This window comes from Pipra filicauda, unplaced genomic scaffold, assembly GCF_003945595.2.
Source record: "Pipra filicauda isolate LSUMZ 115617 unplaced genomic scaffold, ASM394559v2 scaffold756_size108762_pilon, whole genome shotgun sequence".
In the NCBI taxonomy this organism is placed as follows: Eukaryota; Metazoa; Chordata; class Aves; order Passeriformes; family Pipridae; genus Pipra; species Pipra filicauda.
The window spans coordinates 80403-93194 of NW_024104927.1; the positions used below are offsets into that span (position 1 = coordinate 80403).

Consider the following 12792-nt stretch of genomic DNA (forward strand, 5'->3'; position numbering starts at 1 on the left):
GGCAATTCACACCTCATCCGTGATTGTCTCACTGAAACACGCTGACCTCAGACACAGAGACACAAACAACCTTTAAACTCTTCCTAGAACTGCTCCATATGAATAGAAAGCCAAAGGACTGCAGAAGGGTGTTCTGTACAGTTGAAGTCAATAGAAGGCATCCATTCTGGGAAAAATCTATTTTTTTTTTAATAAATCACTGTGTTGCCACTTAACTATTGCAACAGAAAACTCATATAATTAAGGTTCTATCAGGCTTTGGCTCTGGTTTTATTCCCCTCCCCCCATACAATTAACAGAGAAGCTAAAAATCAAAGTTTGTTTCTTTTTTTGTTCCAGACCCAGGACTATCATGATGCAGCTTCTCAGAGAACTGCTCGACTAAAAACCACCACACACACAGAACTTCTCACAGGTTGAAGCAGCAGCAGAAATATTTTTCATCTGTTTCCTGCATCCCCCAGGCCAGGCATAAACTGAAATGCAATTCCAACCTACTCTTCCAGCCAGGAGCATTTCCTGCTGATATGTTTAAAAACAAGTCAGTGCTGCAGAGGTGCCTCTGCCTTAGAAACCCACAGAACTATTCTTATATTAAAAATGAAGTTCACTTTGTTGAAGCCAGCAGTAGATCCAAGAGGATTTACAAAAGAAATCCCAAATCCATGCTGTAGTAGAAAGCTCTCCCTAGTGCAATCATCCAAGCATTTCCTGAGATTTAAAAATCAAGGCTGACTGAGCATCTTGGATACTACAAGGAAGTAATTTTTAATTTTTTTTTTTTTTTTAAATATCAAGAGCAGAATTAAGGGCTGACTTCGAGCTTGTACTCTGAAAACTAAACTCCATTTCACTTTCTATTTATATTCTGGTCCCACATAACAGTTTTTAATAGGAAATACACCCAGGAATGCTCTAAAGCACCTGCTGCCTGGTTTTCTGGGGTTCAACCACACGTTTCCTTATGGAAGACAAGTAGGACGCTGAATTTGGCTGTGTGCAGGAACACAGAATCATGGGATCACAGAATGTTCGGGCTGGAAGGGACCTGAAAGCCCACCCAGGTTCCACCCCCTTGTCCCTGCCCACGGCAGGACACCTTCCACTATCCCAGGCTGCTCCAACCTGGCCTTGGACACTTCCAGGGCCGGGGCAGTCACAGCTTCTCTGGGAAATCCATTTCAGGGCCTCACCACCACTACTCAGGAATTTCTTCCCCATATCCAATCTAACCCATTCTCTTGCAGTTTGAAGCCACACGCCCTGGGGTGTGTGGGAATTTAAAGCAGATCTCATTTAATGTAGGTGCACAGTTAGGATTAAGGTCCTTACTGTGAGGTTAAAGCACGATTTCCATTCTCATTAGCCATTAAAAGAAGCTGCAGATCCATACCTCAAAGTTCTGCAGGTCTCTGCAGGAGTGGCACTAACGCTGCTAAAACAAACATCTGCAAAGGTCACAGGTGCTTAAAGAACAAGTTTATTGACAATATCGTCACAAATAAACAATCTAAAAGAAAATTTCAGAAATCTCTGAACTTAGAAATCTTAAAATTTTCTCATTGGCAAAATATTTAAAAAAAAAAAAAGAACTGTAAAGATGTCACTATAGTCTTAAACTTTCCTAATCTCATCATTTTGGTTCAGTCCTTTAGTTTGATAACACACATCCAACCCTTCAGCACAATGAAAATGAGTCAAAGTACAATTTTCCTTCTTTAAGGGGATCTCGATCAATACGATTTTTTTTTTTTTTTGCAAGCATCTCCCTGAATCCTGTCTGCTCACAACTTGATAGGTAACATCAGCAAGAAATAACTTTATAAATATTCCAACCGAGCCAAATTAATTCTGGTGTTAATCAAAACCTAAATCTCCCCCAAACGATACAAAGCAGACCATGTAGTACAAGAATCTATCAGCATGCATTTTAGAGGTCATTTTTGTACTTCAGGTACGTGAACTTAAAACCAAAGAGGGACAATTGTGATAAAAATGTACTCAGATATTTCATAACATTAATATTTATTGCTTTATATGAATACTGTATTGAAAGCCCAAGCATTCAGTTTACACACAGAAATTATACAATTATATACCGTTTCACAATGGCAGTGAGCACTCATTACAATCTACAAAAAATCTACTTTACAGAAATTTAAAAATTCTAAATATCAAAAAGGTACAGTTGAAGAAACAGGTATAAATTTGGCAGCCAGTAATTGTGACTGGGAGGTTGCAGCTTGCATGTCTTTAAATATGGGAACTGGAAAATATTGAGTTTAAAGCAGTAGTTTGTGCTTTGAGCTGGTTTGAAAAAAACGTAACACTGGCTGTCAAAGTAGCATGTTCAAAAATATTTAGTTCACTTCCAAAATGTTATACAAATCATGGTGATTTCTATGCACCCCTAAACCTTGTAGCTCAGGTACATGACCAGGGTCACGTATCCATCCTTCCAATCCAGTGGTGTGATCAGACCGATGCCATCTGCAAACCTTAAAGTAATTCTGAGACTCCTCTACAATATTCACAAAGCTCCAAGAAGCTCAAAAAAGGCAAGTACCTGCTCATTTCTTCCCAGATATTTTCTTATTTTCAAACGTTTCTTCTACAAAAGTTTAAGCTAATGTTTTAATTACGACGTTCTCAACATAAAGCACATTTTCTCATAAATAAACGAACTCCTTTCACTCAGGCACCTCAGAAGTGTACAAAAATGTTGTCATTGGAACAGTTCTCTTGGAATGTGTTTACTCTGGTGTTTTCAACAATGTTAGTATTTCCAGGGTTTCATATGGGCCAGATTTCATTTGTTTCGTTTTTTCCAGAGGCAAAACAAAGTGCCTTGAGAGGTGAACTCAGTCTTTTCCTATAGAAAAAGTATTTGCTGTATTTATCTTTTATAGAAACAGAAAAATATACCCTTTCCCCCTTAGAACAGCGAGGGTACACACAGGTGTGCATGCGTGCATACAGATGTGTGTGTGAAATGTAACACATTTTAAACACACAACAGAAGGTTCCATAGTGTGTATTCAAATAAAAATCTGGAAACCAGCCTGAAACCCCATTATTTCATATGTCAAATGTTGAAACTGTAACCAAAATATGAAGTAACTGCTATAGCTGTCAGAAAAAGACAAGACAAAAAGCTTTCTTGCTTACATACAACTAGGTGTGGTGATCTCCAAAAAAGTTGTCAAAATTATAATTAATTACCTTCCAGTTTAAAAACTTTTATTCTAAATAAAAAAAACTATACACAAACCACTGATTTGACCAAACGAAAGTTCAGCGGTAAGCAGGACCTGAAGGAGCTGGTATTCACAGTTCTTATCATGTACAACTCTTTCAAGGTTCAATCCATGGAGAAGTTTATTTTACAACCTGCTTCTTTTTGTAAAACTAAAGGTCCACTTTATTACATAAAATTATTTATACAGTGTAAAACCGGAGCCTTATGGAAAATACTGCATCTAAGTTTATTTAAATTAGTCTTGCTCCATAGGTTCATCTGCAGCTTCTGTGGCTTCATCACTGTTTTCCATCGGGCTCTCTGAGGAATTTTCTGGAGTTTCACTAGCATAGGACCCCAGCTCTTCTGTTTCACTGCAGTCAGCTCCATTACTGGCAGACCCACTAATTTCACTGTCATCCGAGTGTAAATCCTTCTCTGCCCTCGACTGGTCGGACTCCTCCATCCGACTGTTCTCCTCAGAGCTCTCTTCGGTCACACCCGAGGATTCAGTGTCTTTGTCTTGATCTTTTCTGTCTGGACCAACATTTCTGGGAGACATGAAGGACTCTAGAAATAGGGAAAATACAGTATTATTGAAGCATTTTTAAACATACCCTTGCCCAGCTGTGCTGAGCAACACTTCCACAACACAGCCAAGGACAGGAAAAACAGACAAACCCAGATTTCATCAGGAGCCACCTTTGTCAGGACATCCAAACTATGCTAATATACCATAAAACAAAAGCCAGTTACTTTATTTAACAGGAAGCATCACTTAATTAAGCTTCAGTGGGTAAAGACACATCTAACAAGTGACTTCTTCTTGCTTCATTCCTTTGCCTTCAGAAACAGTCTTCTGGAAATGATGAAAACATGACTGTTTCAACTCTACAGCCATTATGATCTAAAGGGAAATTTTACAAATGTATGAGCCACCATAAAAAAAAAGAAAAAAAAATGAGAAATTTGGAGAATATGTAAAAACCTAAATTAGTCTCTTAATTACAGTTCTTTTTTAATTTAGGTGCTTAGAGTGAGGTAATTTTTCTAATAGGATGTAGAGAGATTATTGCTCAGTCTCCTCAGTGAAAGAACATAACTTTTTACCTGTATTTCAGTAATTTATATTATTATTAAAGACAGTCAAACACAGGTATGACACACCCCACTCCTGGGGAAGGGATGAGAACCCCTGATGATTCCCTAAAGGAGGGATTCTTGAATTCTTGGTACACCATTGTCACCCTGATTTAATTTACTGCCATTTGTACCATTTTGTAAGTTTTAAATTGAGTTGTAGGAAAAAGGAAACAGAAATAACAGAAATTCTCAATTATGCAAAACTGAAGTACAAACAGCTCATCCTTATGCACAACTGGAGGCACTCAGCAATCCCACAGTACCAGTCTCCAGCAAAGAAAATCCCAATTCCTTGGAAAATGCACAAAGACAATAAATCTGAAGTACCTTCCTCCTCTTCCTCTGTACAGTGCTGTCTGGCACAAGTAGCATCTTTTTCTTTATCCTGAGATGTGGAGGATGCTTCTGTCTCTTCCCCCATGCCTGAAGAGACTTCACTGGAGGCAGTTTGGTTTGGTGTATCTCTGGCTTCCCCTTCCTTGTCAAATTTAAGTCTTTTTACCTCATGTCCTTCTGCTTCTGCGGGATCATCCTCAGAGTGCTTATTTTTTACTGGGGTGCTCTGAGCACCTTCTGGTTCAGCTGCTGGTGATTCACTGTAAGCAAGAAAAGCAGCTGTAGCTTTTACTGAAGAAAAACATTCTCTATCTTGTCAGACTTTAAAAAATAGTAGCAGCTACTTCAATTTAAACCCTCTATAAGAGATAACAGTAGAACTCATTTGTAACAAAACCCCAAAGCCATCACTTCTGATTTAAGACTCCATTATGCATCCCTTGGATGGCCAGTCTCTTTTAAACTATTTTAAAAATGTAAGTTAAAAAACCTGAGAATAATAAAAACTCAAAACACATTCCTCCTGACCAACCTGTGTTTCTTCTCTTCTGTTTGCTGCAAGTTTGGCTCTTTATGTTCTGTGCTGTCTGGCAAACCGTTTGTTGTCATTGGAGTCGACAACGAAACCTTCGTTCGATTTACTGGTCTGGGGGTTCCAGGGCCATTTACATTAGATCTTTAAAAATAAAAATGAAAAGTTAACCCAGCCTTCAATAAAGTAATCCCTTCCTATTTGGCAGAAAGCAGTTATACCCTTGTTTAAAAGATTCAACAGAACAAAACAAACAGATCGGGTGCTTTGCTGTTTTACATTGAATAAAACATTCCTCGCGTACAATGATAAAGAATTTACATAACAAAAAAAATTCTCAACAATGAGCTTACAAAGAGATCAAAATACAGAGTACATAGTGTGCATGTTCATGCCTCCTCTACCCCATTCCTCCACTATTCCATGTAACATGTCCCAATAGGCTACCTATTTGGGATCAGAACCACCTGTTTTCAGAACTCCCCTGCTCTGATCCAGAAAAAGTTATCTCCTGGAACTAAACTCACCTGTCAGAGTACCCTGGTGAATTTCCTGGGAACATAACACCATTCATCCGATTTAAACTACTGGAATTATTTTTCCTAAGAAACAAAACAACAACCAAAATGTTAGGAATAAATTACTTTAAGCTTGTTTGCACAAAATTCCCCACCCCTCGAACTTAAACAGCCCCCACTGTCAGTCCCCAAGGGGTTCTCCACTTATCCATTTCCAAATTACTGCACTTGCAGACGCCATCCCTGCTGCTGACTCAGCTACTGATAACCAAATCTGAACTCTGTATGTCTGTCCTTGAGATACAACTGCTGCCAACAAGAGAAATACATCAGACACACACACACACACACTCTCCCTGTTACTAACACAAACTTGAAGTTTCACGGAAAAGGAGATTATACTCACTCTGAAGATGGATATACACAGCTGACAACCATGACATTCTGTAACACACAAACAATAAACACATCAAGAGTTCAGAAACAGAAGCTTCAGCTCTTGACAACATCCCAAAACTCAGAGTTACAGGATTTTGGTCATATCTGTTAAAGTATCTCTGCTCCTTCTTACCAGGTCAGGCCATAATTACACTAAAATACAGTATTTTTTGAAGTGGGTTACTGTCTTAACAAGACCAGCACATCAAGCCTCAGGCCCAGGTGTTTGTAATTTTTAACTGAAGGATCTCTGGAAAACAAAGGATTCAGAAATGCTAAAAAAATCCTACGTGGAAGCACATCCTGAAAGTCTGTTACTGACTTTTGAACAATCCCACATTCCGACATAGGTTATAAAATACATGACATCTGTGTGCTTTTCTGAAGGCACAGTCCTCTACTGTGGGATTTAAATACTGAAACAGAAGACACTGTGGGGAAGGGGCCTCCCTTCCCCTTCACCTCTGGGTCTACTCTGAACTCAAACGTGGAAGGAAATGCCTGATCCAAAAATTCACATTATTTCAGCTGATTCTTTTTAACTAGGACTCAGTATAAAAAGTGGCAATACACCCTCCACAAACTACAGCTGGAGTACTGCACAGTGATTAGGAAACACAACAGTTGCAGCCCTGAGATTTATTTTTATGTCTTAAGTTATTTTAGAACTGCTTTTCAATGCTGAAAGGTCCAAAAACTCGTACACTTAAGAGCAGCCATGGGCTGTACTCTGAGCCACAGTGAAACCACGAGACCGTGGGGAGCAATTGGGAAGTTATTCAGTGGGGGCTGGGACCGTGGAGCTGTGTTCTCTCAGAAAAGTACATACCTTTTCCACACCTCTTAGAAATTTGTCTGTTCCTGTGTAATTCCTCCTAGGATCTGTCAGCAACTCACAGAGTCGCTGAATAGTGAAGGGGATGCTGCAATGAAATAGATTTACAACAATTTAATTTTATTTTCACAAGTATGACTGTTAAGAAGCAACAACATTACTGCTTTCTCTCACTAATTGAGAAGGTGGAACAAAAACAGCAGTGAAATTTGTTACTATCAGCAATACAGGGAGGTAATTCAAGGCTTTATTTTTTCCTGTCTCATACACAAAGCTCTGTCTTCTGTGCTCAGCAGCACAAAACACAGGCAGAATCCTAAATGCATCATCCCACAACTCAAAGGATTCAATAAAACAACAAAAAGGAAATCAGGTCATGAACAGTAAAGTTTCTGACTGTATTATTCCAATACACAGAGCAGAAATGGTAACTGATTCAAAACAAATTTGAGTCATACACACTAGAGCTAAAAAAGTCTCAACTCGTAGTTTATTTCATGTTTTACAAAACACAGTTACAGATAAAGCATTAAATGTTGAAATCAGCACAACCATTATACTTCAGCTGTTACAAACACTCTATTTTGCCACAACTGGACAGTGCACTTATCTATCAGGGAACAGATCAGGAAAAATTTAATAAATAAAATTTAATTTAAAAATTTAATCATTAAACTCAGAGTGATGTATAAACTCACAAGAACCACATTCACACATTTTGGGGTTTGATAATTCTGCACTGAATTTCAGCCCTGACCTTTCAGACAGGCAATGCTTTACAGACATTTACCTGAGATGTCACACACCTTCATCCCAAGTTCAGTGTCACATTTTAACAAACTTCTGACAAAAATATTTCAGTAAACCAATAAAGAATCATGCATTTTTACAGTTCAAGATGAAGCCGTAAGCATTTTAAAAATTTATCTAAGAGGAATATTTGGCACAATACAATATTTAAGAACCATTTCTTGAATGGCAATACAACAGATCCAGAGCAGTATCAATACAGACTTACATGTATGTGTGTATTTATCCCTATACTGTCGATTTTTGTCAAAATTCACCTTTTATTATTTCCTGAGGAACTCAGTACATGGTGTTTTCAGCCTGTTTCATTAGCTAACATAGTCTGTATCTCCAGCTTTGTTCATTAGCTAAAAAGCCACATCTTAGAGATGCACAGAGCTGCCCCCAGCTCAGCACAAACAGGTCAGCACAGCTACGATTAATCATCCCACGTGACACTTCACTTTAACTAAAAGCAAGTAGTAATCAGAGAGTGACTAAGTATCAACAATTTAATTATGTTTTTCAGAACTGCCTGTACATGATGTTACTGAGGAAATTCTAATCCTCAACAAAACAGAAAAAACCACAGGAACAAGTGTTCCTTTTAATTCAGTTTATTACACAAAGGCTCTGAAGCTCGGCAATGGTTCTGTCACCATTAACTTCCCCTCCCTTGGTCTTCAGCAACTCTTGGTCAACCAGCAATCTTTGACAACCAAATTCTTCATGGAATCATAGAATCATCAAGGTTGGAAGAGACCCTTAAGATCATCAAGTCCAACCATATTCATAATGTTGAGCTTCTGTGCAGTGCCTTCTTTTACCAAAGTTCTCAACTCTAAGTCACAAAGAACTTACTTGATCTGTTAACTTTTCCACATAGATACAACACTAATTTGATCTACTGTTTCTTGTGATGGCCATTTTGGGTTTGGGTTGAGAAGTCCATAATTAAAGAGATTTTGCTATTTTTAAATTCAAAATTGATTTATTCCTCAGAAAGAAAATATACACTGAATTTTAAATTATTTTCCATCAGCCAGACCTATAAGACATCCTGGGGAATCACTGCCTGGCCAATTTGGATTTAGCTGTACCTCATGTAATTCAGGAATGCTGTGACATGAAGTATTTTGGAACATCAATCCAGTTCTGTCTTACTTGGGAATAAGCAAATTCAGGAGTGTGCAGCCTGCATTTAACTCCAGAAGTAAAAGCTGCCTTTGTATTTTACTCTCAACTATAAAAAGTTCAAACAAAAGCAAAAGCCAGTTCATTTCCCTCCAAAATTTTCCAGAGCAGACTGAACTTCGTGTTCTGAGCAGCAGATGGCACCCGGTGTCACATTATCACAATCTTTGCAGGGAACTCCTTCAGCATTTGTAAATGTTTTCAGTTGGCAAAACCCAAAGTAAACTTTGCCTCAGGAACTCTTTTTGGTGAAATTATTGCTTTAAAATACTTTAACAAAGTGATCTTAAAATAGAAGTAACTTAAACTGGTGCAAATCTATACAGGAACACCAATGTAGAAGTTTGTGAGCAGTATGAGAATTGACTGTAAATGCTCAGAAATCTAATTAGTTCAGCACATGAGCTGCATGAATAGTCCTGATGTGCCTACTTAAGGTAACCACTTAAAATTCTATACAAACACACTCAAAACTGCACTTCCAGCACTACAGTTCAGAATGAATTACAAACCAAAAATTCATTGCATAGATAGGATTCAGAAGACATCTAGGAAAATTACTTATAACTATATTATAAGCTATAATAAATTGTAGCAAAAAATATACTTAAAGGAAAATTTGGATTATGATCTATTTTACTCATGCTGTGAAGACTTCTTTGTCACCACATGTCCTCAATAACTTATACTGGAACTTTGTTTTACTAATATAGGATAAAAAAAATGGCGAGTCTTGAAAAGTCCCTACTCCAAAGCAGTTGTAAAGAACAGCTTGAGAATCTGGCTCTGAAAGCCTCTGACAACATGCCAAGTAAGATACAGACAGGTTAAAAAGCCAGTCTGTGCTTTCTTTGAAAGACCCTTCAGCTACAAAGACCCTGAAACAGTGGTCATTCCTTATTTGTTACTTCTTCAACTCTAAACAGAAAAGTTGTTCAAAAACTTGCTCGTTTTAATGAACTCTTTCCTTCACTCTTTTAAACAAACACTAATAAAAACATTCCAATAAGGTCACACCAAGGAGCCTCCTTCTCTGCTCTGGTCCCCTGAAGTGACATCCACAACTCTAAAGATGCTGAATATACCTGAGGACACCACCCAGAACCTGCTGCTGTTACTTTTTGGTAAGTAACAGATTCAGATTTCCCAACCACACCGTCTCTGTGGGGGTCACAGGATTTACTGAATGAACCACTCTACAACCTCAGATCTGAAACATCTTTACTTTCTTTAAGGTAATTAATGGGTGCAGTTTGCTGCCTCAGAGCCTGGGAGCTGCAAGATAGGAGGAAGTTGAGCTCCCTGAGAGCTCCAGCGGGGGATGAAAATAGCACAGGGCACAGGGTGAGCTCCAGACTCGGCCATCCAGAGGTTTGTTCGGTACACTTGGGAACAACAGCAGATAACAGCAGCCCATTCATTAGCTGTCCCTGGGAGAACATTACCCATTCTGTGGGCAACGGAGCATTAACAAAAAGCTGGGGGAGGCGGGAGAGAGGCAGACTTGAGCATAAAGGATAGGTTTGTTTTTAAATTCCTGCAGTGAAGTAGCCCGGTATAAATATTGGGTGGCTGAGAACAAGCTGAATTTCACATTCTTAGAAGTCTCCTACACGAGAGCAACTGCAGGGGGAAGAGGAGATCTGACTCGTGAGACACTTAAACTGCAAATAAATGAAGTAGTATGGAAATGACAGTATAAATTATCAACATAGAGTCAAAATACAACACTAAGGATGTGTTAGTAGCGACTCCAAAGCTGAAATTTCAGTGTAACAGGGAGGCAAGATTAGGAACATCCCCATTTATTAACATGCTGAGAAAGACTTCCAGCATTTTTCTTAACAAGCACCAAGCCTCACAAACAGGATGACTCAGCTTATGGCAAGTATTTAATCCAGTTTAGAAACAACAAAAATACTATGCAAGGTATTAAAAAAGACACACCAAATAAGACAAAAAAAATCAGGAGCTTTATTTGAAAGGAAATAAAAACTTCCAAAATAATGAAAGCAGCAAAGGGCACAGATACACTTTAATCTAGGACACTATCAGCACAGATAAACACCCCAAGTCCCTCATTAGTAAGTACCACCCCAGCTATAAATCTGAATCTGCAATAATTCAACAATTGCAACCCAGGTACGCTTTTGCCTCCTGGTCCCACCCTGTTTATGAGAGCAGGAGTTCTTCAAAAGCCACGGAACCTCCACAAAACAATTGAGAACTCAAGACCAGAAGACTTCTTTCCATTAGGTATTTCAAAATATATTGAAAGAAATCTGACATTACTATCTATTTAACCTCTTAAATGCACATAGTAATACGATGAACTGCATTGTTTAAAAACTAACTGCACATTGAAAAAACCCAAGTGAATGATGTCACAGGATGTCATCATTTTCAAAGACAAAATAATAAGGTTCTGGAACTACTGTAATGTATCCAAGGTGCATATTTGCCTCTGCTCAGCTATTTCAGGAAGCAAAATGAACAATCACAGACAGATAATATAAACTACTACGTTAAAAACTGGGAAAAAAAGTTTGTTATCCTGATTTTAGAAAACAAAGGATACATACCCATTAAATCCAGTGACTATTTTCAGGATTCTTTCTTTCATCTCTTCAAAGGGAATATATTCCACATTTGGATTGGGAGGCCCTCTTGGTTCAGGAGCTGAGGTTCTGAAATCATCCATGACTTTCTCCAGTTTGAAAATAAAATAGCCTTTAAACTGAGACCACTGAACCCTGCAAAAAACACAAGAATTAAGACATATGCAAGTCAGTCCCAAACCCAAAGAAAAACAGTGTAAGTTTATGTTTGCATAACAACATTCACTCTGGTATGCCAGTTCTAAGATAAACAAGGCAACTAATGCACTATTATTTTCCTTCCTGAATTTAAAGCACGATAACTATTTAAACAATTATAGTACAACAATGTAACACAAGTCGTTAACAGCAGGGTAAACCATTTCCTTGAAGAACCAATATCCACTGACAATGCAAACCTGAATGTGACATGTGCATGTGTTCTATACAGTGTAAAGTGAACCTACAGACTGCTTCAAGTTTTCACTGAGCTCACAACAGGTCGAGGAAAAAAAGAAAAATAAAAGAGAAACCCCACCACACCAAAACAAGAAGTCCATACAGTAACTGTACACAGCATTATCTCCTTCCTTTACAAAATGCTACTAAAAGCCTTTTGTAACTCTGTGCACCTTAGAAGCATTTATCAGTACCTCTTCTTCTCAAAAAAGCAAATATGTTTTGTATCACAGCACTTGTTGATGAGTAACTCAGCAAAACAACTTTGACTCCCGATAAACATTCCCACGACAGCAAGTAATCTATTAAGATGTTTCCAAATTACCTTCTGCCTTTCAGCTTCAAGTTTTATCATTTACAGAATTCTATAATTTGAAATTTTCAAGAAAAGGTCTCTCCCTGCAACAGACAAGGTGGGACAGTGCTTCCTTCTACCCCCACTGCCTCACACAACAGCCACAGGAGACACCTGGGGCCTCCTCCAGCTTGTTCATGTCTGAGCAGCACAGGGAGCAACTTGAAAACAACTGATTTAGTTCACTATTGATTTTATTCTATTATTGTTGATGCAGGAGCTTTCACAGGATGGAGATGCTAGTAGAGAAAAAGCAGTAACAGGGAATAACAAGCCAACAATAAAGAAAGAGAGAAAATGATCTTTGACATTGATCTGTAACATACACAATCTGGTAGGAACAGACTCAAATCAAACA

General features: G+C 38.3%; 1 protein-coding gene across 1 annotated transcript; it reads right to left on the reverse strand.

Annotated features, from left to right (window-relative positions):
* Window positions 1–1459: 1459 nt before the first annotated feature.
* On the reverse strand, window positions 1460–12362 carry PPP4R2 (protein phosphatase 4 regulatory subunit 2). Its single transcript, XM_039389654.1, has 8 exons — window positions 12274–12362; window positions 11606–11923; window positions 7035–7128; window positions 6174–6211; window positions 5777–5851; window positions 5250–5393; window positions 4709–4977; window positions 1460–3808 (listed from the first exon to the last, which is right to left on the reverse strand). Exons 1-8 carry the CDS (start codon window positions 12360–12362, stop codon window positions 3495–3497), a joined length of 1341 nt encoding a protein of 446 aa, XP_039245588.1. The 3' UTR covers window positions 1460–3494.
* Window positions 12363–12792: the final 430 nt, after the last annotated feature.

Coding starts and splice junctions, on each gene's coding strand:
- PPP4R2 (XM_039389654.1), bottom strand. CDS start 12,362: ATGTTTATCGGGAGTCAAAGTTGTTTTGCTGAGTTACTCATCAACAAG. Junction 5,394..5,776: donor TCACCAGGGTACTCTGACAG/GTGAGTTTAGTT, acceptor TTATTTTTAAAG/ATCTAATGTAAATGGCCCTG. Junction 3,809..4,708: donor TACAGAGGAAGAGGAGGAAG/GTACTTCAGATT, acceptor CCCTATTTCTAG/AGTCCTTCATGTCTCCCAGA.